Raw genomic sequence first — 26,502 nt, 5'->3', positions numbered from 1 at the left:
TATAGTAAAAGTCAAATGACTAAAATACCCTTTATTGCATAGCTGAAAGGCTGTAAATGCACCTGTATTTTCAATAGTGCAAATTTTCATACGTCTGAATATTGAACTCAAGATTAAACACAGACCCTATTGATTCGTGTCCAAATCTGGTTATTGACACAAAATCCAAAATGAACCGGGCCTAAAATACAGATGTTTCATCAAATCTAAAACTGGTTATTGACTCAATCTAGTACTAGATGTTTTGGGGAATTTCATTTCAAAAACTGAGTTTTTTATATGATGTGCATTTTGCTCAGAATATGGCAATAATTCTGTCCTGAAACATGACAGATTTAAGTTAAAATAATAAGTTCCATAATAGATTCCATCAAGACACATGTTAACAGAACCAAAGCAATAAACATGAGTGTATGAGTACAAGAATTATGGCAACCTATTCACAAAATCAAAAGCAAGACGCATTTCTCAGATGAACAAATCAAAGATTAGAATATGAACACTGATTTCAAGACATTTGTTCACAGAACCAAAGCAAGACATCTACTATATCCATTACAAAATTTATGATCTTTCTTGAAACAGTCCTTAAACAACTTCACGAATCCTCAATCAACCCACACTTTGTGTAACCTGAAATCATGGCATTCTAGTAACACTGACATTCCTACACGGCATACACTCCAACAACTTCCTTGCAGCTTCCATGTCCCCGGATTTCATCTACCCATTAATCATTGCATTCCAGCAGACTGCGCCAAGCTCCACATTCCCATCAAACAATCGGCGTGCCTCCGTTATCTGTCCACAAGATGCGTACATCTGAATTCCAGCAATCTGTGTATAACCATCTCCTCCAAACCCATGTTTTACAGCATGAGCAACCAATTGAATCCCTGATTTAATAGCTCTAGCAATATAGTACACGTATGTAGCAAGGAGGGAAGTGTGAACTTATTTGGCCTGGAATTTTCCTCCACCATCTGACAATAGAACAATACAGCCTTGTTTGGGGCATTATTATCTACCAATCCTCTAATCATGGAGTTCCATAAGAATACAGAAGGGTACCTTTGTTTTTACCTTCTAGAAAAGGATGCTGATATCATGTTGGGAACCACCATAGCCGTCCTGCCCCATTGACACCTCCAAAGGTATCTGATCACTTGCTTCAATATGAACAATTAAAGAGAGGTGAACTAAAAATGAGTACCATCTAACATTTAAAAGAAGCATTACGCCGATCCTAACCATCCATTGGAAAGGTTTTTTATCAACTCAATTTGGATTGCCAAGATCATCCAATCAGTCAAAAGACTTTCCTCTTCAATGAGAAGGAATCATATACAACAACATCTCTTTGCCTAAATGAACAAAAGGTGATATATTAATATTATTTCAGATGAAGATAAAGGAATAACGAGATGGGAATTAACAGACATTCCTCTGAACTATATAATGAAAGATTAAGAGTATTGGCACTTGCAGAGCAGACATAAATAATCACAAACAAATTAAAAAATCCAGAATGGTTTCCAAGTAGTGATTGTAAGTTCATCCATGTTAAGTAAGCTCAAAGGTGAATGCATTAGCAACTGCAATGTATTAAAAATTAGGAGATACCTTGCAAAACTCCTTTTCATGTGGTATCAACTCTGCCTCAAAGCTTCCAGCATGCCTTGGACAATGCTGTCTGTAAATTTTTTTTGGGTGTTACGAAGTGGGCAGTACCAATAGCTTAAGCCCTTGATGAATGCATTCAAGGCCAGCCAACTAACTCCAAATATCTTTCTTGAATGAAGAACAGAAGAATGGAAGTCATGTTAGGATTACATGAGAAAGACTATATATTCAAGCAGAGAACAAGACTGAATATTTTGTGTGATTGTGTACATATGAATGTGTTCAATTTTCTCAAGAGTTTTAACATTTTTTCTTACTTTAAAAAAGTGTTGCAGCCGTATGTGCATCTACTGCACTAAAGGGGTATGAAGATATAAATCAGCATCACTATAGACAGCTCATGCAAATTGAATCCTCTGTTTTTGTCCTCCACTCATGTTGAGCCCTCTCTGACCGATCTCTGTAAGGTCTCCATAGTCAAAACTATCAACATCCTTCTCCATCCTTCTCCAGAGCGAATACTTTTATGGCCATATCATATCTGGTCTTGTTCATTGGATTTCCATAGATAATATTATCTTAAACCGTTCTGGTTTGGGACACATAGGGTATGGATCCAAAGACATCATCCTAAACACAACAAGAAACTAACATCAATCACTTAGGATAATTAAGGCAACAAAATAAGTATTCAAAACTGAATTAGGTTCCCAATTAAAGGGTCATGAGTGCATCCTAACAATGGCATTTGAGCTTTGTAAGGGGTACCTATTCGCATCCTCTTCTTTGAGCTCATCATCTAGAAGAAAACTGTCAAGACGATCCAGTGAGACCTTGACCTGGATCATCATACTCAGAGCTTCAGGCACCATTCTCACAGGCTCTGACATAACCTGCAAAGTTGTGAAAATGGTGCTAGCATTCAAAGGTGCACTTCTCAAAATAGCACATCCCGCAAAAACCACCGAGGAAATTAACATGGGAGACATCCAATACAACACAATACCATAAGACTTCTTGATTTGCAATTCTGCCAACAATTTGAATTCAATATAAATTTTCCTCCTCATCCTCATACCAAATCTCAGCACACCAAAATACCAATGTGACAAAGATTCAACCATTTTGACAACAACCAAGCATCCTACTAGCAATAAACCTTTATACAAATTTTCCTCCTCGTGGGCAGAGTAGTACACAAAAGAGTATAGTAAAAGTGGGGAAGTTACAACAGAGACTGTCCGAAGAAACGCATAAAATCCTACGACAATCATTTCCTTCACGTAGCACCACAACATATTGTGTTTTCTAATAGAACCCACGAGCAAAACCAAAATGAAGGAGAAACGAATAGGAGATTCAAACAATCTATGACACTTCTTTGATGGTGTGAAGACCCCAACTCATATTCCCTCTCACAAATCCATGGAAATCCCCTGGAAACTCCGTAAAGAAAAAGAAAAATGACGATGCCAAAAACCAATATACTACTATTAGCATATCATTTCAGGAAAGAGAAAAGAAAAAACTTCCATGTAACATAAAAGAACAGTCTTACTTTTTAAGAAAAAGAAGGCAAAATAGAGACATAGTATAAGCAATAAAACACCCTCACATAAAAGCAGGAAAATGAAGATGCTCATGCAGGACCCTTACATAATAGTTCTATGTCAGGAAAGCATACCTTCCATAGTCAAGATAAAATCATATCTACCTCAAGAGGCATGATGGGTTTTGAAATGACCCTACATTAAAAGATAAAGATTCCAATAAGACATTAGAAATGCCCATCAGTTGAAGCTAAATGATGGACAATATCTAAGATTAATAGCCAAATCCTTATCTTAACCACAAAAAATGTGAAATATTGGCAGTTGGCTATTGAGGGTAATTAATAGATGAGTAGAATTTTATAGCAATAATTGTGTCTTCTTTGGGAATGTAGTAAGGAGTAGTTTCATAGGTTATACTGACCCACAAGATTGCACCACATAAAAGCACAATAAAAGCATACCATTTGGTAGCCAAACATCTCTTGCCCCCGAAAATTACATCAATATTAACAATGCTAGGCAACACTCAAATTAACAGCACTATTCACCTACTTAGAGTCACAATTACCGAGGGTGAATTCTAATGGCTAGTTTCTCATTCTAGCCTCATGGTTCCAATTAAGGTAAATGGCATATATCAACCGAACTAACTAGAGGCATGGATCTTTTGAAATAAAAAAATAGCTACTAATAAAGAGATACACACACCATTCAAAGAGATACACATACCATTCAAAGTTATTGAATCACAAAGGTCATTTGAGAAAAAAGTACAAGAGGCAAAGGATTCTTTTTGAGATACACATCAGTTCAGGATTTCTGTAGGGTCCTATAACCAAAAAAATGAGAACTATGTTACGTGCCTAATTGCCTGTAACTCAAATAAACAACAGAGAGAGAGAGAGAGAGAGAGAGAGAGAGAGACAAATATGGGAAAGAGGTTGATTCGAGGCAACCGGACTTCCTAGAGGTTCAATTCGAGAGGAACCGTGACTCTCCTCAAAACAAAGTTTCCTTTGCTGTAAAATTTTTTCTTCTAACCTAATTCCATTGAAATCTCAACTCCACTCAACAAAGCCTTTGTCCCAAACTAGTTGGGGTAGGCTAAATGAATCCTTTAGAAGAAAAAAAATTCATGAAGGAGGTAAAAGGAATCTACCTAGCTCTAATCTTGGTTCTAGTTGGGTTCTTCTACGTGAATCATTTTCTTCCATTCTATCCTATCCAAGGTCATGTTCTCTGTTATGTTCCTAGCTATCAAGTTTTTCCCCACCGCTTCTACCCAAGTTGTTTTCAGTCTACCCTACCTCTTTTTACTCTATCAATTTGGCAAGAGAACCCACAACCCTAACATAAATAACCATCTAATAACTACTTTGTAACTACAGCACATACACCATAAGAGGTATGTATCAAACTATTCCTCTGAGATGCAAAATTCCAAGCTTCCATCTATCAAAATCTAAGAACCTGTAGACACCCCATTTTGACCGAACCCCAAATGTCTTTGTTTAACTAAAAACCCTACCAAATGAATTAACTAGAGTCCCAAATTGTACCCTAGAGTAGGTTAGGATCCTATTTAGGTCTCTTTAAAATTTCGTCGAAATCCGCCAAACAATGGCAAATAAGACGAGTGTAGTTTGTAGCATTGTGTGGTATAGTGTAGCAGAAGGGGGGTGTATTATCCCGGCCAGGGGGTTGCCTGGGAGAAATAAAACATGTGTAATTTGCAGTGAGGGATGTCCCTGGGCAATGGAAAGGGCCGAAATTCATTTGCTTAATTTTTCATTATACTTTTTCCACTAGACCACCTATTCTCTATAGAAGCAAGTTATAATATACGAAGGAGGGGTGTCCCGAGGAAGAAGGGGGGCGAAAAATTAAGAGAAAACTCTATAAATAGAGCATGTGGGCTCTCATTTTGAAAAAAAAATAGGGTTCTTAATCTAATTTTAGAGAGGGGGGAGAGAGAGCTTTCTAGAGAGAGAGAGAAGATTCTAGAGAGAGTTTTCTAGAGAGAGAGAATTCTAGAGAAAGAAGAAGATCTAGAGAGAGAAAGAAGGAGGAGAAGAAACTTTCAAGGAGAGATCCAAGAGAAGAGTTCAAGAGATGCTAAAATTTGAAGTTTCTCACACAAGGTTAGTGAATTTTGAGTTTATTTTAAGTTTTCTTTGAAAATCTAGCCTAAAATGATAAATCTAAGTGGAAAATGCCTAAAAATAGTTAGATCTATCAACAGAGGGCTAAAATCTACCAAAATATGTTTAAAAATATATCTCATATAAAGATCTAAAGCAATTCACCTCAAATTTTGAGTTCTAGTTGAATTTTGATGTGAAAATAGCAAAAGAATTAGGTGCTGTCCAGCCTCGTTTTTGCCATTTTTCATCAATTTTCGGTTAGAATTCATGAAAATTTCCTGCTCGGAGGTGTAGAGTTCGTTGAGATCTTCGATTTGGCATATCAGGGCCCAAAATTTCCCCCATAAGTTGTTGAGACAACCCTCATGTGTATATTTTAGCCTTTAATTACCCAAATGAGGGTGGTCCATAGGAAAGTGACTTAATGAAAATTATGAGATAAATTAGTCCCTTTTAGTTGCCAGGGACAACCCTTCTGCTGCAAATTAGCCTAGCTAAAGCAACCCAAACCGGATAAACTACTCCCCTCTTTCTACACTATATTACACTACGCTACGAACTATACTCGTCTTATTAGGTAAATTTTAACGGATTTTGATGAAATTTTACAGGGACCTATTTGGGATCCTAAACTACCCTAGGATGAAGTTTGGGACAGTAATTCAATTATTTAAAGGGTTTTTAACCAAACAAAATGTTTAAGGGTTCGGTCAAAATGGGGGTGTCTACACTCACGAAGAGAGAGAGAGAGAGAGAGAGAGGAGGAGGGATGAGAGAGAGAGAGAGAGAGAGAGAGAGAGAGAGAGAGAGAGAGGAACCCGCCTCCCTGGCTTCCGTTGACCTATGGAGGGAGCGAAATCGTGATCCTTGGTTTTGTTTTGGAATTTCGAATATTGATAAGTTTCGGATTCACAATCTACTCTCAAAATCCAAAACAAACAGGGACTAAGCGTAAAATTGAGTTCAATAATCAGTTTTGGACTCGCAGTTGGTTCTCAAAATCCAATGCAAATAGAGTTGAGTTCAATAATCAGTTTTTGAGTCACAGTCAGTTCTCAAAATCCAAAAGCTCTATTTGTGTTTACCTTATCTGTTTTTGGATTTTGAGAACCAATTGTGAGACCAAAACTAATTGTTGGACTCAAAATTATGTTTAGGCCCTGTTTGTTTGGGATTTTGAGAATTGATTGTGAGTCCAAAACTGATTAAACATGGTCATAATTTTGAATCCATTAATCAGTGTTTGACTCACAATCGGTTCTCAAAATCCAAAATAAACAAGGCCAAATCAAATAAAGCCATAAATTTATAGTTTAGGAAGAAATGGGAATAAGACTTCAAAAGGTAAAAGTGTACGGAAAGAGGAGGGGTTGAATAGAATGAGAGGTTGATCGAAAGCCTCTTGAAGAAGGTTTTTAGTCTAAGGGAAACTCGTGAGAGCTACAAAAGAAACAATGGATGATTCCCATTTAGGCCCTGTTCATTTGAGATTGTGACAAGCGATTGCGAGCCTCAAACATATTTTGCGAGGTAGTAAACAGTCAGATGACTGACCCAGAGTGATTGCTCTGGTAATGCCCTTTGATGCTTAAGTCGGTGATTGCAACAAATAAGGAAAGGTATACTATGAATAGTGAGTTTTGGGATCTAAACCTTTACCTTTGAGCCTTATAAGGCTATATATAGTTGACTGTTAAGCATGGGATTACCCAAGTACCCTTAAACAGGTGTCTGTATATGATTGGGTGCCGTCGAGGGTGCAATTTCATGATTATCCCTCGCCGCATGGCACGCAATGATTGGGTGTTTTATTTTGGTCCCCATCAGATATGAGTGCAAGTTGTTTCACATAAGTGCATAGAAATTTAAAGCAAAACTGCGATGGTGATATTCTTTTTACTTTTTTAGGATAAGAAATGTTTTTGTGTCGAGGCATAAGGTTGTGGGCATCCTTATGTTGGAGTGATGATTTTTTTATCTTATACATACACAATTATGGAGAAATTATATTGTGGCAGACCGTGTGGATTGAAGGGCGGAGAGAGAAACTCCATACCCTTCAATTTTGGTCCAACAAAAAGTAAAAAAATTGGCTTTTGTTAGATGAAAAATCAATGGAGGGTTTTGTCTACTTTACATGCAAAGGTCGGCCACGAACCCTCTTTATTTGTGTTAAACTGTGCTCGCCTCTAACATGCACCCGACTACATCCAAGCCGTTGTTTAACCAATCAAATGAACGGTTTGGAGGATTTTCCGCCCCCCCAGAACGAGATTTTTGTAGATGATTCTCAACCCTTGTCATTCTCATCACCTCCCTCTCTCTCCCTCCTGCCAAAAACGAAAACAAATCATCCTTTACGGTGAGTTTCTTTTTCTTTTTTAGTTACTTTTACAGTTTTTTTTTATCGTATGGATTTATGCTTTGAATTTTCTTTTGCCAATCACGGCTTTTAAAAAAATGATTTTGTTATTTTTATTGCTATTAAATCTCTCTTCCTGCCAAAAAAAAAACAATCATTTTAAGGACGATTATGGGTTCTTTCAGTGACTTTTTGCTTTTTTATTTTTTTTCTCGGTGATAGTTGGTTTTTTTTTTTTTTTATATTTCTATGCTTATCTAGGGTTTGGTATTGCTTTCTGTTGTTATTGCCAAATTGATTATATAATTTGCTCTCACTTCTTGTCTCTGTTTTTTTTTTCCGGGAAGGAAAATATGGAATTGGTGAAATCTGAATGCTGCTTCCCATCTCTTGAAACAGCTCCTTGGCTTGTCTTTCCTTTGAAGGAAAGCCAACTATTCTTGAGCATATCCAAAGGGAAATGTGATGTGAGAAATATACGCCCTTGGAATAAAGTGTGGGTTTCCTCTTATGGGTGGTTAGTGATTGAGGATGAGCAACGCTCTTTACTGGTTCTACAACCTATGTCCATGGAGATGATCAAGATACCTCGACCAGAATTTAATGCGCAAGATAGTCGTTACAAATGCTTTCTTCCATTGCCCCCAACTGATCCCAATTGGGTCATCTTTTTTATGCATCAAGATTGCTCACTCTGTCTCGTTTTTCAGCAAGGTGATACTAAATGGGGGGTATATTACTATAAAGGGCCCGCTATTCAGCATGTTGTCAGCCTCAAAGGAAAGTTTTATGCCCATACATTTAGAGATAGACTTGTAGTTGTTGAAATTTTCCCCCATCTTCAAGTTACCAAGCTCGAAGTAGAGCCCGTGATCAAAGAACTGACATATGATATACATTTTACTTTCAAATATCTATTGGAATCTCGTGGAGAGCTCTGTTTTGTTTATAGGCACAACTATTACAACACCAAGACATTCCACTGTTTTTTTGTTTTCAAGATGGATTTTTGTAAAATGAAGTGGGTGAAGGTGGAAAGCATAGGTGCCGATTGTATCTTCTTCTTAGGTATTGGCAGCGGTTGTGTTTCTTACACGATGAATATGCTACTAAAGGGCGACGTTATCTACTTCTTTAACTCCAAGGATAACGCCTTTTACGCATTCGACTTAGAAGATGAAAGTATCTCGGTCAATTTGTGTGACCAAGTCGGTGACAATTATTGTGACACCCAATTTTGGCTACTACCCCCCATCGCTTTTGGTTATGTAAGTCAACACTTATGAAAACTTAGCACTTATTTTCCTCCTCCTTGATTTGCTCTTTTCTTCTCCTGCATTAACTCTTTTCCGTTGTACTCATCTCTTGACCGCCTTGGTCTAGGGATTTGTCATTTCTTTAAATATATCTATCACCATTTAAAACAAAAAAATTAAAGTTATAGAAAACTTCATCTCACTGCTGTTTGCGATCTTGTGATAATTTTATAGTTAATAGACATTGTGCTAGAGCAGTCTAAATCTAATCTAAGCTTTGTTGTGCTTGAAGGTCCCATCAAGCCACAGTGAGCTAGAAAGCACAAATGAAGGAAATGTAAAGAGTAAGGAGACTAAGCAAGGACCCTCCACCACCATCACCATCATCAGAAGCGAGTTTGACAAGATGGATGTGAAAGAGAGAAATTGGTTAGAGCTTCCAGATGACATTGTAGAGTTGACCAGATCACGTTTATTTCTAAGTAGAGATCACATCCATTTCAGTTCTGTCTTCAAGAGATTGATCAACCCTCTTGTATATTTATCTAGGAGACCACTGCTCTTGTTCACCCACAAAGGAGACGGTCTGTGCAAGCTCTTTGACCCCTCATATAACAAGATTTATGACTTTGCCATCTCCCACCTAAAGGATACTGTACTCCATTTCTCCAAGGACGGCTGGTTGCTCCTAGCTTGACGATCACCCCTCCCCAATTTTTCCTTTTTCTTGTTTAATCCCTTTACGAACGAAAAGGTTTCTCTCCCTAATTTTGGGGCATCTCAAAATACTTCTACACATTTTGAGCCTTATGGTTTTTCATTCTCATCAGCCTATGTTGCCAGACTTTATTGTTTTCTACATTTGCACAAATTGTTGTTCGGTCTATATCTACATCTATCGTCACAATCACAAAACATGGACTCAAAAGGAATACAAAAGCCTTACGTATTTCCAGATTGGTCATAACAATTCTGTTTATCTTGATGGGATTTTCTACATCTAGCAAGTCCACTTGGACAGTTCTTGACAAGCCGAAAGGGGTCAACTTCGAGAGGTCTAAGGCGTTTACGGCTGAGAACTATATGGTAGAGTCCAATGGAGAGCTGCTATTAGTGTTCATAGATCATATCAAAGGTTCAGTTCGTGTTTTTCAGTTAGACCGTTGTGAGAAGCGGTTGGTGGAAGCAAAAGACTTAAGCAATCAAATACTATTTGTCAGTCAAGGAAGTTCCCTTTCTGTAGCTGCAACAAAAAGAGGGATGGAGAATAGGATATATTTTCCCATGTCTCAATGTGATTTTACTGATAGCTGCTTGTCCTACTTTATGAAGTCAGAGCCTGCTGCATTAAATTTCCACAAGTCCAAGAGATATGTTGATAGCATCTGGATTTACAACCCGAGAGATTGATTTTCCTAGTGGAAATGTTGAACTGATATTAAACTAATGTGATTAGTTTTGTTGTTAAGTTTATTGCAGGTGTTTTTTGAGAAGTCTTGAGTTCAAATTTTGTGGAAACTCTGGAAACAATAGAATATTATCGTGTACTATTGCATTTGGCCTTTTGTTTCCTTCCACTTTTCAAAGAAAAGATGTAATGGAGATGGTTTTGTTATTTATTATTAGTAGATCCTAACCCACATATTTTGGGTGGTGTTATATGGTATTTTGTCGGTGATAGTTGGTTTTGTTATTTACTTTTTTATTTTTTTTCTCGGTAATAGTTGGTTTTACAGTGTTTTTTTTTTTGAGTGTGTGGATTTCTATGCTTATATAGGGTTTGGTATTACTTTCTGTTGTTATTGCCAAATTGATTGTTTATTCTTGTCTCTGCTTTTTTTTTTGCGAGAAGGAAAATTTAGAATTGGTGAAATTTGAAGGTTGCTTCCCATCTCTAGAAACAGCTCCTTGGCTTGTCTTTCCTTTGAAAGAAAGCCAACTATTCTTGAACATATCCAAAGGGAATGTGATGTGAGAAATATACGCTCTTGGAATAAAGTGTGGGTTTCCTCTCATGGGTGGTTAGTGATTGAGGATAAGCAACACTTTTTACTACTTCTGCAACGTATGTCCATGGAGATGATCAAGATACCTCCACCAGAATTGAATATGCAAGATAATCGTTACAAATGCTTTCTGCCATTGCCCCCAACCGATCCCAATTGGCTCATCTTTTTTTTGCATCAAGATTGCCCACTCCTCCTCCTTTTTCGGCAAGGTGATACTAAATGGGGAAATATCGCTATAGAGCGCCCGTTATTCAGCATTGTGTCAGCCTCAAAGGAAAGTTTTATGCCCATACACATAGAGATCGACTTGCAGTTGTTGAAATTTTCCCCCATCCTCAAGTTACCTTGCTCGAAGTAGAGCCCGTGATCGAAGAACTGATATATGGACCTTTTACTTGTAAATATCTATTGGAATCTCATGGAGAGCTCTTTCTTGTTTAGGCACAACTATTACGACACCAAGACATTCCACAGTTTTTTTGTTTTCAAGATGGATTTTTGTAAAATGAAGTGGGTGAAGGTGGAAAGCATAGGTGCCGATTGTATCTTCGTCTTAGATATTGGCAGTGGTTGTGTTTCTTACACGACGAATACGCTGCTAAAGGGCGACGTTATCTACTTCTTTAATTCCGAGGATAACGCCTTTTACGCATTCGACTTAGAAGATGGAAGTATCTCGGTCAATTTGTGTGACCAAGCCGGTGACAATGTTTGTGACACCCAATTTTGGCTACTACCCATCTGTTCTGGTTATGTAAGTCAACACTTATGAAAACTTAGCACTCATTTCCCTCCTTGATTTGCTCTTTTCTTCTCCTGCATTATCTCTTTTCCGTTGTGCTCATCTCTTGACCGCCTTGGTCTAGGGATTTGCCTTTTCTTTAAATATATCTATCACCATTTAAAACAAAAAAAAATTAAAATTATAGAAAACTTCATCTCACTGCTGATTGAGATCTTGTGATAATTTTATAGTTAATAGACATTGTGCTAGAGCAGTCTAAATCTAATCTAAGCTTTGTTGTGCTTGAAGGTCCCGTCAAGCCACAGTGAGCTAGAAAGCACAAAGGAAGGAAATGTAAAGAGTAAGGAGACTAAGCAAGGACCCTCCACCACCATCACCATCATCAGAAGCGAGTTTGACAAGATGGATGTGAAAGAGAGAAATTGGTTAGAGCTTCCAGATGACATTGTAGAGTTGACCAGATCACATTTATTTCTAACTAGAGATCACATCCATTTCAGTTCCGTCTTCAAGAGTTGGAGATTGATCAACCCTCTTGTACATTTATCTAGGAGACCACAGCTCTTGTTCGCCCACGAAGGAGACAGTCTGTGCAAGCTCTTTGACCCCTCATATAACAAGATTTATGACTTTTCCATCTCCCACCTAAAGGATACTATATTCCATTTCTCCACGGACGGGCCGGTTGCTCCTACCTCAACGATCACCCCTCCCCAATTTTTCCTTTTTCTTGTTTAATCCCTTTACGAACGAAAAGGTTTCTCTCCCTTTGTTTTGGGCATCTAGAAAACATTTTACACATTTTATGCCTTATGGTTTTTCATTCTCATCTCAGCCCATGTTGTCAAACTTCATTGTTTTCTACATTTGCGCCTGTGATTATTCGGTCTTTATCTACATCTATCGTCACAATGGCAAAACATGGACTCAAAAGGAATACAAAAGCCGTCTGCATTTCCAGGTTGGTCATAACAATCATGTTTATCATGATGGGCTTTTCTATTGTTTGGCTCTGGACGAGAGGTTGGGGGTTTTTGATCCTAGCAAGTCCACTTGGACAGTTCTTGACAAGCTGAAAGGGGTCAACTTAGAGAGGTCTCAGGCGTTTACAGCTGAGAACTATATGGTAGAGTCCAATGGAGAGCTGCTATTAGCGTTCACAGATCATATCAAAGGTTCAATTCGTGTTTTTCAGTTAGACCGTTGTGAGAAGCGTTTGGTGGAAGCAAAAGACTTGAGCAATCAAACACTATTTGTGAGTCAAAGAAGATCCCTTTCTGTAGCTGCAATGAAAAGAGGGATGGAGAACATGATATATTTTCCCATGTATCACTGTGATTTTACTGGTGGCTGCTTGTCCTACTTTATGAAGTCAGAGTCCGGTGCATTAAATTTCAACATCCAAGAGTTATGTTGATAGCATCTGGATTTACAACCCGAGAGATTGATTTTCCTAGTGGAAAGTTGAACTGATATTAAACTAATGTGATTAGTTTTGTTGTTAAGTTTATTTCAGGTGTTTTTTGAGAAGTCTCGAGTTCAAACTGTGTGGAAAAAATAGAATATGAGCACTTATAATTTCTTTTGAATAATTATATCTCCTTCAATTTTTATCGTGTACCATTGCATTTGGCCTTTTGTTTCCTTCCACTTTTTAGAGAAAAGACGTAACGGAGATGGTTTTGTTATTTATTATTAATAGATCCTAACGCAAATATTTGGGCTGGTGTTATATGGTATTTTGTTGGCTCAAATTATAAATTGACGACAAAGTGTGTATAATGTCACTTTTACAGTTTACTCTCAAAGTACCCGCAACTAAGAATTCTAAGTCGTTGACGGTTTCTGGAAATGGTTTTCTTCTGACTCAATTTTTTGGAGGGGATGTCTTATATGCAACTCCTCGAGCAGAGCAATATGTTTCTACATCAATATTTTCTGCAAATAACATATTTGACTCATCCGCCACTGCCCTGGTAACTACTAAGGAGCAAATTGACAATGTCAACTGATAGTGATGAGCTTCAACGGCATTCATCACTGGTTAAACTGAATCAACTTGATGCAATTCCCCGTACTTCAGGATTAACTGGACTTGGTATTTCAGTTGGAGCTGTTAGTACTGCTTCTAGCCAGTCCCAGATTCCATGGCCAAGGATCACTCCATCTTCTATTCAGAAGTAAACCAAGGTGTGTGTGGAGGTAGACACAGACGGAACCAGCAAAATTACTGGTGAACAAGTTCTCAACTCTTATTGAGTTGGAAATTGCCTAGAGGTATTTAGGTATTTGTTTACTTTATTCTAAGAGGTAGCTTTTGTCCATACTTTAGAGTTAACATTTTGATTTGATGAAAAACTGTGTTCTTCCAACTACTTCTTTAAAAGGTACTAGTACAAAGACACATGGTGCATGAAAACAAATCAAAAAAATTCTGCCAAGCCCAACAAAAAACAAGAATGAAATTGTGTGCAATGCAAGCACCATACACAACTTATAATAGAACCTGTATAGCTGAAATGTTTATTTTGGAGTACCAAAGACATGCATAATTCTTAGAAAATACCCAAACATTATATAATTTCTTCTTGAGAAAAGTGTTCCTACACAGCTGCGCAAGGACCTCCCTGCGTTTAAGTGGCTTAAAAAGCCTCCCATTGGTCACTTTTTGTGGACTCGCAAAGGTGGACCCGCTATACGAACCAATGGGAGGCTTTTTAAGCCACTTAAGCACAGGGAAGCTCCCTGCGCAGGAAGACTTTTCTCTTTCTTCTTTCTAATATCGAATGTTTCTATTGTTTCCTTATTATATTATTTTTTAGTTTTGAACTTCTCTTTTCTTACTTCTTTTTGTTAAAAGTATTATAGTGGAATACAGAAAGAATACAAACATTAGTTTTTTTTCTTCCATTGTTGAATTTGGGAATAGATAGCTAGGAACATAACAGAGAACATGACCTTGGATAGGATAGAATGGAAGAAAATGATCAATGTAGAAACCCAACTAGAACTAGGATTAGAGCCGGGTAGATTCCTTTTACCTTCTTCATGATTTTTTTTCTAAAGGATTCATTTAGCCGATCCCAACTTGTTTGGGACAAAGGCTTTGTTGAGTTGAGTTGAGTTGTGTTGAATTTGGGGACATTTCCCTCTTTCCCTTTATATAGTAATATTTAAACACACACACAAAATGATAAAGGAAAATTGCTAATTTTTTTTTTTTTTTCCCATTGAATTTTATTTGACAAAATATTGCTGATTTTTATTAATTTTGTTCTTCATTGAGTTTTGTGGGTTCTTGATTTCAAAGTTCTATATCTTTGAAATAATCGTATAAAGACTACAAGTTGCATTTTGATCTATTTCTTATTTTTATTGTTCTCTTTTGAGAAAAAAATCTTTAAAAAAATGTAAGATTTGGAAAAAATAATCGTGTTTTTATGTTTAAAGATGAGAAATTTCAAATGCATACCTTAGTATTCTCACCTATCTGGTTGGTCTTCTTCTTGGCTTGAAGATTTTGAGAGAAGAGTGCTGGGTTCTGGTTAGTAGAGTGATAAAAGGGAAGGTAAGAAAGCTTTTGTAGATGGGTAAGGGGAAGAGACGGGGTAGGCGGTTTAATGTGCGGTGGGAGTTATTGTTTTGGAGAGAGAAACTGGGTTAATTAGTTACGACTTACAAGAGGGTTGGGAGTCGATACTCAAAGATTTCTCCTTTTTCTTTTTATCAATGTTCGTTCCCTTTCTTTTTCCGTCTCCAGTCTTCCATGTTGCTTGAACTTCAAGTGTATCATGTGGTACTTTGTTGTTCTTTGTGTCTCTTTTGAGGAATATTTATTTATGACGTTATGTATATCTAGATTTAATTTTATTGGTCTATTATTTTTTTATCATCAAATTGTGGTATGCTAAGTTTCTTACAATACTATTTCTATCGGTCCTTGACAGAGGTCTTGAAGCAGGTGTGGGACTTATCTGACCTAGATAACGATAGCATGCTTTCACTAAGAGAGTTCTGTACTACACTCTATTTGATGGAACGATAAAGAGAAGGGAATCATCTTCCCACAATTCTCCCAAATGGCATTGGGTTTGATGAGTTATTCCCTACAGCAGGTCAACCCGCAACTGCGTGTTGCGGTGCAACTTGGCAGCCCTCGCCGAGTATTGGCTGGACAAAAATTTATTGCTGTTTTTTACCCCACTTTTTTTTTCTAGGTACTTATGTATAAAATTCTAAAGCGCCCAGCGGGGATCTTTGTTTGTTCTTCTTGTATCAATTCCGGCTCTTCCTTTCTCAGGATGCTTCTTTGCACTTGATTTCTTAATTTTTTTTTGCCCTTTGTTACTTGTCGCTCTCTTGATTAGGTTTCCCACAACAGCAAGGAATCCTTGTTACTTGTCGCTCTCTTGATTAGGTTTCCCACAACAGCAATTACTTGTCGCTCTTTTGATTTATCACTTTTTTGTTCAACTCATGCAAAATCTTATTCATATCTCTGGACACTGTTCAAGTATAAAAGATTAAATAACGCCTTCTCCAATAGCTTAAGCTTTTGGAGTAATTGGTTGTTTCACATGGTATCATAGCCAAGGTTCTGGGTTCAAAACTCTTCGATAGATAAAATCCACATGTAATGGCCAACCCAAAAGTGGGCCACATGTGTCACATGTTGGCCAACCGTAAAAAAGAGGGACCACACTTGAGGGAGTGTTAAAGTATTTAAGATTAAATAACGCCATCTCCAACAGCTTAAGCTTTTGATGTCATTGATTGTTTCACCGACACGAGGCATTCTTTCCTTTCATGTTTTTATCAATTCCAGCTATGGGTTTCTCATATGTTACTGGGTGCTTCATGTGGATCACTTCATTGGACCATTGGGCACTCTCAGTCTCACTGGCCCATACTTGTTTAACGATGATGGTTCAGATCAATATGATTGTGTTGCAAGGCTATCTATTCGATAGTGTCTGTTCTACTAGTATAGTTCCATTTTTATTGCACAAAAAAAAAACAAAAATTGCATATGAATATGCAATTCATTAGGGAAACCACACAAAAATAAATAAATAAATATTTTTTTGCTTTGTTCTGCTGCTGAAAATAAGATGGATGAACTCTACCGGTCGTGTACTTCAACTTTCTTGTTGAAACCTCGGACAAATTTCGAGCGGAAATAGCCCGAACGTAGAGAGAGAAACTAGATAGCAGTGAGAGAGAGAGAAGAGAGAGAGAGAGAGAGAGAGAGAGAGAGAGAGAGAGAGACAGAGACAGAGATTCTATTTGAGGGGGGTGGGCTAATTGGTCTTTACTTAATGGAAAGTGGTGCCCAGGGGAAGAATGGGGAGTGATATGCCTCTAAAAGAAACACAAGAGGGGAGTGCCCAAGGGAAGAATGGTGGTGGGGTGGGGTGGGGTGTGGGGTAATAAGGCTTTTTATTTTATGTTAGAAGTGGTCACGTGACCAACTTATAAACACAAAAGTTACCTATTGCTCTCTGTGACCTCTTACAATTGTAACCTTTTGCACTAGGTTATCAGGTCAATACAAAACTAGTAAAGGGGAATACCTTAACCTTAGTGACCGGTGACAGTAGGTCACTAAAACGTGTTAAGTTGCTATGTCAAGAGAGCTAGAAAATAGAAATCCTGGGCCTCCTTCTTCTCATAAAGATGGATATAGAAGTCTCCTTCAGCAGCACGAAGCTTTCTGCAATTGTGTCACTGGAAAATAAAGAAATCAACAAGAGTGGCACCAACTTTGGTGAGGGACACGTCGGAGAGATGCAGCGACGAAGAAGACTCAGATGTCAGATCGAGAGCCTTTGGTGGTGGGTTTGTTTAATACCCATTAAAAATAACAGTTATTATGCATAAAAACTATTCACATGTTACTATTCCCCTCAGTTTAGAGCAGCCAGGAAGAGAAAAGGAAGAAAGAAAAAGAAAAGGGAGGAAGAGAGGGAGAAGAAGGAAAAGGCTAGGAGAATCACTTCTCCCTGATCGTTGTCATCTTCAAGGTCAACCATCTTCAAATTTCCACTTCTCAGGTTTGATAAGGCAGGTGATAGCTAGACTCGACTGGTATCTTTTCTCAATTAAAGTGATAGGGATATGATTATATGTTGTTTTATTCAGATATTTCTTATCCGTTTTACTTCAAATATTCATTATTTACATTTGGGAAATATCAAATCATATTTGTTTCAAAATGATGAAATGTGTTTCATTCTGGAAAATGAAATGAAATGTTGGATTTTATATGGACAAAAAGTTTGAACGAAAATGAGAAATGAAAGAAATGGAAGAGGTAAATGTATGATAGTCTCTCTCGTGTGATGTGTTTGTACCTCTGAGCCGTCGACTGACCCAAAAGCGGAAGCGGGCCAAGTCCAAAGCGGACAATACGAGTGTGAGGCGGATTGCTACAGGAAACTTCAGAAATAGAAACAGTTGGAAACTATTGGGTTTTAAATGATTTGTTTTACTATCTGGTTAAATTGTTTCTATAAAAAATCCTATTAGTATTAGTTTTAAATTCACATTATGTTCTATACAAAATAATGCATATTTTTATAGAACTGTCTCTTATTATTGATTTCAACTACTTGTCGAAGCTTATTTATACCTGCTCTCCTAACCCACTTTTTCCCACCAGGATTTGAAAATTTGGATGTTGAGTATTTGTCAATGAGGAACTTTAGTTATGAGAAGTGTGAAAGCACTTGAGGAATATGGAAATGATGAACCTAGTCAATGTCCTCAGATGTAAAAAGGTTTTAAATATGTCATACTTGGGATTTTTGTAAATTCAGGATGTACTTTAACCCTCCGTTGTGTAATTACATGAATAAATATGTTTTCTTGTCCGTAGCGATCTGTGCAGTAAAAATTCGGGTCGTTACAGTTGGTATCAAAGCAGGACCTCCCATCTAGTACGATGTGCCAACGAGGACGTTGGGCCCTTTAAGGGGGGTGGATTGTGATAGTCCCACATCGGAAAGGGAGGAAAGTTACTGGGCTATATATAGCTTATTTTTAGAAAAAGCTAATTAGTAGGAGCAGTTTTCACTGAATTAATAGGAATTTCAAAAGCTAATTAATAGTGGTGTCTCTCAAAAAAAATTTTAGGGTGATTTTCTCTCTTGGAAGATTTGTTTAGTGTCAAAATTAATAACCTAATTAATAGGGGCATGTTTCACATGAACAGAATTAATAGGAGACGATTAGGTTACATGAACCAAAAGAATGCTTTGTAACTTATTTCTAGAAAAAGCTAATTAATAGGAGTAGTTTTGAGTCCAATAATCAGTTGTGGACTAAATAATGATTCTAAAATCCAAACCAAACAGGGCATTAGCTTTATACATCAAATCATGCAACAATTTCATTAAATAATTTGTTTTTTCATTGTTGAATGTGAACTGTGGGCCTGTATGTATTTTTTTTTGCCCACAAAAATTCACAGATTATTGGATGTTCGAATTAAGTAATTGACGTAATTTTCAGGCCATAGGAACATCCAAAGCAAGGCCTATCAAGTGGATGGACGGTTCAGATTATTGACGAGCGGTGCCTACTATGCTGTAGGCCCCCAATGACCATGTAATTTGACTACGGAACCATTTGTCCTTAAGGGGTGAGATTAACAAATAGTAGCGTAGAATTTGTTAACATGCTCTTAAGTTTCTATACCCGACCTACTTAAAAAAAAACCTAGGTGGGAAAAACATACCTGGGAGGGTGAGGCATTTCTTGTTTGGCAGGACAGAGGAAAAGGAAGGAGAGATATTCAAAACATACAAAACGCCCAACAAAAAGGACAATTTCCCCATTCTTGCAGATGTTATTAGGGGTACCGGTACGTACTACTGAGGATGATTCCTCTGCTTTTTTGACGTACCTATAGTGAATCAAACAGATAAAAAACAGAAAAGTTGAGATAGGTTCATTGGAGGAAACCTTGCCTCTAAAACACAAAGTGTTTGCTTGAATTTATTTCCATGGCTACCCTCTCAGGTAGTTTCATTATTTATACACAGCTTCCCCAACGTTCAATACAAGATTTTTAGCCAACAAAATAGATCCACTAACACCGTGACTCTACCCACTCACCATACGTAGCATAAATCCCTACAAACTAGGAAGATAAAGATGGACTCTAACTGCATTGCATGTGATAATCACATGTTTTATTTAAGAACTAAATGAAATACCCAAAATGCTAGACTTATATGTTACGCATGTAACAGGTACATTCTAACATGCACCCGACTACATCCAAGCCCTGTTTAGCCAATCAAATGAATGGTTTGGATCATTATCACTGCCCTACCTTATAATGGAAAATATTGTGGGCAGTTTTTATTTTCATCTCTCGCCCTCTCAGAAAGAGATTTTTGTAGATGATTCTCAACCCTTGTCATTCTCATCACCTCTCTCTCTCTCCTCCCTAAAACGAAAACGAAAACGAATCATCCTCTGTGGTGAGTTTCTTTTTCTTTTTTAGTTACTTTTACAGTTGTTAACTTACCAACTTCTCCAACAGCTTAAGCTTTTGGAGAAGTTGGTAAGTTAACATGGTATCAGAGGCCAAAGGTCTCGAGTTCAAACCTCCCGGATAGCAAAAATCCACATGCGATGGTCGGCCCAAAGTGGGACCACATGTGCCGCGTGTTTGCCAAGTGGGCCACACGTGCGGGGGAGTGTTAAAGTATAAAAGATAAATAACGCCTTTCTCCAATAGCTTAAGCTTTTGGAGAAGTTGGTAAGTTAACAACAATTTTTTTTATCATATGGATTTATGCTTTTCTAGGGTTTTGAATTTTCTTTTGCCAATCACGACTTTAAAAAAAAAAAAACGATTTTGTTATTTTAAATCTCTCTTCCTGCAAAAGAAACGATCATTTTAAGGACGATTATGGGTTCTTTTAGTGACTTTTTACTTTTAAATTTTTTTCTCGGTGATAGTTTTTTTTTTTGGATTTCTATGCTTATCTAAGGTTTGGTATTACTTTCTGTTGTTATTGAAAGATTGATTATTTAATTCGCTCTATGGTGAATTTCTTTTCCTTTTTTTTAGTTACTTTTACAGTTTTTTCTTTTTTTTTATCGTATGGATTTATGCTTATCTAGGGTTTTGAATTTTCTTTTGCCAATCGCCCACGATTTAAAAAAAAATGATTTTCTTATTTTTATTGCTATTAAATCTCTCTTCCTGCAAAAAAACGATTTCAATGATATTATCTTAACATTTTAAGGATGATTATGGGTTCTTTTAATGACTTTTTATTTATTTTCTCTGTGATAGTTGGTTTTAAAGGTTTTTTTTTTTTTAGAGTGTGGATTTCTATGCTTATCTAGGGTTTGGTATTGCTTTCTGTTGTTATTGCCAAATTGATTATTTAATTTACTCTCACTTCTTGTCTTGTGTTTTTTATTTTATTTTTGTTTGCGGGAAGGAAAATATGGAATTGGTGAAATCTGAAGGCTGCTTCCCATCTATTGAAACAGCTCCTTGGCAGCCCATGATCAAAGAACTGACATACGGACCTTTTATTCGTAAATATCTATTGGAATCTCGTGGAGAGCTCTTTCTCGTTTATAAGCACAACTATCACCACACCAAGACATTCCACAGTTTTTTTGTTTTCAAGATGGATTTTTGTATAATGAAGTGGGTGCAGGTGGAAAGCATAGGTGCCGATTGTATCTTCTTCTTAGGTATTGGCAGTCGTTGTGTTTCTTACACGACAACTACGCGGCTGAAGATAACACATTCGACTTAGACGATGGAAGTCTCTCGGTCAATTTGTGTGGCGAAGTCGGTGACAATGTTTGTGACACCCAATTTTGGCTACTACCACCCATCTCTTTTGTTTATGTAAGCCAACACTTATGAAAACTTAGCACTTATTTTCTTCCTTCTTGATTTGCTCTTTTCTTCTCCTGCATTATCTCTTTTCCGTTGTACTCATCTTTTGACCGCCTTGGTCTAGGGATTTTCCTTTTCTTTAAATTTATCTATCACCATTTAAAAAAAAAATAATAATAGGAAACTTCATCTCACAGCTGTTTGAGATCTTGTGATAATAGACATTGTGCTAGAGCAGTCTAATCTAATCTAAGCTTTGTTGTGCTTGGCGCTAGGTGTCCCTAGTAATTGTAGACACCCCATTTTGACCGGACCCGGGTTCGCGTTGTTTGTGTGAAGCCTCGTCAAATCAGTGAGCTGGGGTCCCAAATTGAACCTTGAGATAGCTTAAGGTCTCCCTTAGGTCTCTGTAAAATTTTGTTGAGATCCGAGCGCGTTTGCTCAGTGAACGAACCGAGAGAATGTGTGTAATGCAGTATAAAAGGGGGGTGAGTCATTTGAAAAGGGGGGTTGTCCATGGGAGAAAAGAAGGCAAATATATCATTTTTATACAAAAGGGGAGTGATTTAGCCCGTCTGGGGCGGAACCGATTCGTGCGCCTATCAAATGTGGTGCGCCCATCAATATGGTAGTGTTAATATCAACGGCTCTTATTTTCATATAAAAAATCGAAAAATATCAGAAAGAGAGGAGGATCTCTCATTCTCGCGGATTGCAGAAAAAAAAAGAGAGAGAGAGAGAGAGAGAGAGAGAGAGAGAGAGAAAAGAGAGAGAGAAAGAGAGAAAGAGAGAGATCCGATCGTCTCCGATCCTTCTCCGGCCTTCTTCCACCTCAGGCAGTCTTCCTCCTCTCCGATCCACCTCCTCCTCTAGCAACCTCCTTCTCCTCCAACCTTTTCTCTGCAAATCCGACCGGATCTACGATCCTCCTCCGTCCGATTGTCTCCGGCCGGCAGCACCTCCTCCATCTCCACACTCTTCCTCTCCGATCCACCTCCCCACAACCTCCATCTTCTCCGACCGCACCGCCATCTCTCTCACCTCCAAGCCGGCCGATCTAGCACAGATCTGAGATTTGAAATCTCAGATCTGAGAAGAGAGGAAAAAGAGGGACATTGTTCACGACCGGAAAATTCGCAGAGAGAGAGAGAAAGAAAAAAAAATTGGGTTTTCTTCCTCCGTCCGATCCTTCTCCGGCCTTCTTCCACCTCCTCCACCATCGCTCCGGCCATGTCCCAATCATCTTCTTAGAACATTTCTACTGGAAATCCGGCAAGCTTGTCACTTAGATCTGCGGTCATGGGTCCTTCTGTGTAAACCATATCACCTCCTCCGGTTAGATCTGTAAAAATTTCGGCAAGCCCCATGGATTCCGATCTGAGATTTTAGATCATTTCAAGGAGAAGTAAGAAGAAGAAGAAGAGAGAGTTCATCTCAGGACGAGATGCCGATCATTTCTTTGCGAATTCGGTCATCGCTTCGTGCCTCCCCAAATCGGATTAGCTTTCTGCTGTCTTGGATCCGCCTCCTATTCACGTAATTCTAGTTGCGAGGCATCGAAGGGTGTTCATTCCGGCATAATCTCCAATCAGGTTCTTTTTTTTTTTTTTCTAAGCTAGTGTTTTTAGTGTAAGGAAAGGACATGGGAATTTTGCCTGATCGTGATTGTATTTTTCTCTCCCTTGACATGCTCTTAAGATTTTGTGATGGTCTGTTGTAAGGGATAAATTGGCTTTATACCTTTGTCGAGACAAGGGTGTCCATATCAGTTTTCATTTGCCTTTGTGGGTGTCAATGCAAGTATTTGAGCATGGAACTGTTGATATTATCACCCTTATTTCTTTTAGGCTCTGATACAAATTCTTAATGATAAGAAGTTCTTATCGCAAGGAGTTTTCACTTAAACTAGCCCTGAATGTTGGCCCTTTGATAGTATTAATGTTTCTTTCAAGAGGGTGATGCGACTAATCATATTGTGAGTTCTTTGATTCTCTATGAATAGTTCATTTGGTTTTGTATATCTGCATGTCTATTTTCTTGTGGGAATAATTGTCCTTGAGTTTCTGGTTAGTTACAAAAAGAAATGATGCTGATATTAGATGTGTGATTAAAGCATGCTTCAATTTATACGCTTTCATATCTTGTTTCAAGTGCCATCCTTTAATTTCAAACTAATTCAGCTATTGCACCTGTTGAAAATGAGCTTGGCAGTCAATTTAGATGAAAATGGAGCTTAGGCTATACTGATTCGGTCTTAGAATTTTATAGTGTGAGGAATTATGTTGGGTGGTTTGCTTTGCTAATGATCAGGTCCATTTAGCTATTGCATCTGTTGATTTTTTTTGTCAATTTGATTAGATCATTTAGCTTCTAAAAGTTATTAATCGCCAGGGCGATGAAGGCGATAGCCCAAGCCCATCCTTAGGGGACTTGCTCAGTCCAAGTAGCATACCCCTCCTTTGTATATAGGAGACTTGCCCAGTCTCACTCTCTTGCTAAACCTCCTCTTTGTGCGTCGTTTGGTTTTGGGAGAACACCCTACTCGGCTTGGCTTCATACCCCTACCCTTATGGGTATTGGGTTGCATATTTGTTGCACCCTAGGGCTAGGTAGCTGTCCGGCCCGGCTGGGTGTTTTACCTCTGCCAAATGTGCACAAATTCTTATTCCTTTTTACTTGTGAGCTTCTCCTTATTCGATAGTTCATTCGCATAGGAGTTAGCCCTTGATTAGAGAGTCTTTGACTCATTCATCCTTTAGATAGTGTTATTAGAGAGTCTTTGACTCATTTGCCTTTTAGGTGGTGTTATAGGAGAGTTTTTGACTCATTTGTCTTTAATGTAGTGTTATTAGAGAATCTTTGACTCATTTATCCTTTAATTAGCATTAGTGGAGTCTTTGACTCGTGTTTCTTTCTCTTCTAGAGAGTCTTTGATTCGTTTATCCTTTAGTCGGTGTTTTTGGAGTCTTTGACTCGTGTTCCATCTCTTAGAGAGTCTTTGACTCATTTATCCTTTAGTCGGTGTTTTTGGAGTCTTTGACTCATGTTTCCATCTCTTAGAGAGTCTTTGACTCGTATATCCTTTAGTTGTTGTCAGTGGAGTCTTTGACTCGTGTTTTCTTCTCTCTTAGAGAGTCTTTGAATCGTGTTTCCATTTTCTTTCAGAGAATCTTTGGCTCATTTATTCCTTTGGTGATGTTATTAGAGAGTCTTTGACTCATTTATCTTTTTCGCAGTTTTCTTAGAGAGTCTTTGACTCATTTGTTCTTTCAGTTGGATTTATTAGAGAGTCTTTGACTCGCCTTTCCTTTTGCAGTATCATTAGAGAGTCTTTGACTCCGTTATCTCATTTTCAGTGTTATCAGTTGCTCTTATTAGAGAGTCTTTGACTCATTTATCCTCCAGTTGCTCTTATTAGAGAGTCTTTGACTCATTTATCCTCTAGTTGCTTTTATTAGAGAGTCTTTGACTCGGTTGCTTCCTTTGTGCTGTTATTAGAGAGTCTTGGACTCATTTGCTCTTATAATGGTATTATTAGAGCCTAGTTTCTCCTTTTAACTCTAGGGTTCGTCCCTAGATTGTTGTTTTGTATATTCCCTCCGGTCTTTGACCAAAAGGGTGAAAACATCAGAAATTTTAAAATCCATAAACATTGAAATCATTAAAAATCTCAAAAACATTAGAAACTTAAAACACAAAAAATAGTTGATTTGCTGTAAGTGTTTGATAGGTAGAGAGTTCGTTTCGAACTACGTTGGCTTGATCCTCTTTCACGAGGTACGTAGTGCAGCTTGGGATTTACATCCCAAGTCCAGCCAAACTTTTTTGTAAATTAACGTTTTAAACCTTCTTCAAAAACCTTTAAAATCTTGTTTTCAAAAGATCTTCCTCTAGAGTTAGGAGTTTCTCCTAGATAGAGAGTTTTAGAGTTAAGGTTTTTGTTTTGATAGGTTGTTTGATTGTTTGTTTGCTGTGTGCTTGTTTTAGAGTTAGGGGTCTGTCCTAGAGTTATAGGAGCGCCTCCGTCCGGTCAGTCGGCGATCCACATCGCTGAGTGATGACTAGAGTAGGATACGCTAGTCCACCTTTGGTTTTCCTTAGGAAATACAGCCTAGTTACACATAGGTTGTAGGAACCACCTGCATTAGCCTAGGGCTAATCTGCATTTAGTTAGGGCATATAGGGTGTCCTAAAATCCACAATTAACTGGAATTTAAATAATCATATAATAAACTTTAATAACTAGTCCGGTCTTTTAGATCGAGTCTAGGATAGAGGTCTAGGTGTCTTAGGCATCATAGCTTAGAATAGGCGCGAAGAACTACGTTGCCTTGATTCTCGTGGAGGCGGGGATACGTAGGCTTCTTTGGATGAATACCAGACCATCCGAGGATTCAGGCTAATAATTTAGAGTCTTAGGATTTGTTGTGTAGTTATTGTATGATTTGATATGTTTTCTCATTTTTTGTACTGATCTCATACCTTTAGCTATAGCTTGCATGTGTTTGCACATCAGAACTTAGACACCCATTAGGCTTGTCACTCATAACCTAGCTATGCTTAGGCAACACATCTTTCATTTTATTTTATATGTGTTTATTATTTTTATCCTCAGGAAATGCATGCTTAGGTAGACGAGTCCTGAGGATTGTTCCCATTTCACATGATTTTTTATTCAAACTTCTTTGGAGTTACTAAAAATGGCATAAGAGACCAAGTGCTTGCACTCGGACGAATTGGGGGTGCTCTCAGACCTTCCCCATTCGTAACCAGGCACGAACCCATATATATTTCTGGTTATCCATTGCACAGAGGATTTGATTTTAGGGTTCCATGGCATATCCATGGATGGCGACTCTGAGTTTATTTCAGGTATGTCTTGGTTTCGAGCCTTGGCTCCGGATCGAGACATATCTCTTTCTTTTTATATCGC

The 26,502-nt window shown here is 37.9% G+C and overlaps 2 protein-coding genes across 2 annotated transcripts in view; both read left to right on the top strand.

The window, feature by feature from the left end:
- The first annotated feature begins 11,827 nt into the window (after window positions 1-11,827).
- LOC143888551 (F-box/kelch-repeat protein At1g57790-like) lies at window positions 11,828-13,109 on the top strand. Its single transcript, XM_077393002.1, has 2 exons — window positions 11,828-12,376; window positions 12,528-13,109. The coding sequence occupies exons 1-2, from the start codon at window positions 12,095-12,097 to the stop codon at window positions 13,107-13,109; spliced, it is 864 nt and encodes a 287-aa protein (XP_077249117.1). The 5' UTR covers window positions 11,828-12,094.
- A 584-nt stretch (window positions 13,110-13,693) lies between these two features.
- LOC143888550 (serine/threonine-protein kinase/endoribonuclease IRE1a-like) overlaps window positions 13,694-26,502 on the top strand; it is a 73,711-nt gene continuing 60,902 nt past the window's right edge. Inside the window, exon 1 of the mRNA XM_077393000.1 lies at window positions 13,694-13,872. Within this exon, the coding sequence (XP_077249115.1) occupies window positions 13,694-13,872 (179 nt within the window). The remainder of the gene's footprint in view (window positions 13,873-26,502) is intronic.

This window comes from Tasmannia lanceolata, unplaced genomic scaffold (assembly GCF_043159265.1).
Source record: "Tasmannia lanceolata isolate RefF3 unplaced genomic scaffold, GAP_Taslan_0.1 ptg000012l, whole genome shotgun sequence".
Classification (NCBI taxonomy): Eukaryota; Viridiplantae; Streptophyta; class Magnoliopsida; order Canellales; family Winteraceae; genus Tasmannia; species Tasmannia lanceolata.
This window is presented reverse-complemented; position numbering and strand designations above follow the sequence as displayed.

Coding starts and splice junctions, on each gene's coding strand:
- LOC143888551 (XM_077393002.1), top strand. CDS start 12,095: ATGGATGTGAAAGAGAGAAATTGGTTAGAGCTTCCAGATGACATTGTA. Junction 12,377..12,527: donor ATTTCTCCACGGACGGGCCG/GTTGCTCCTACC, acceptor TTCTCATCTCAG/CCCATGTTGTCAAACTTCAT.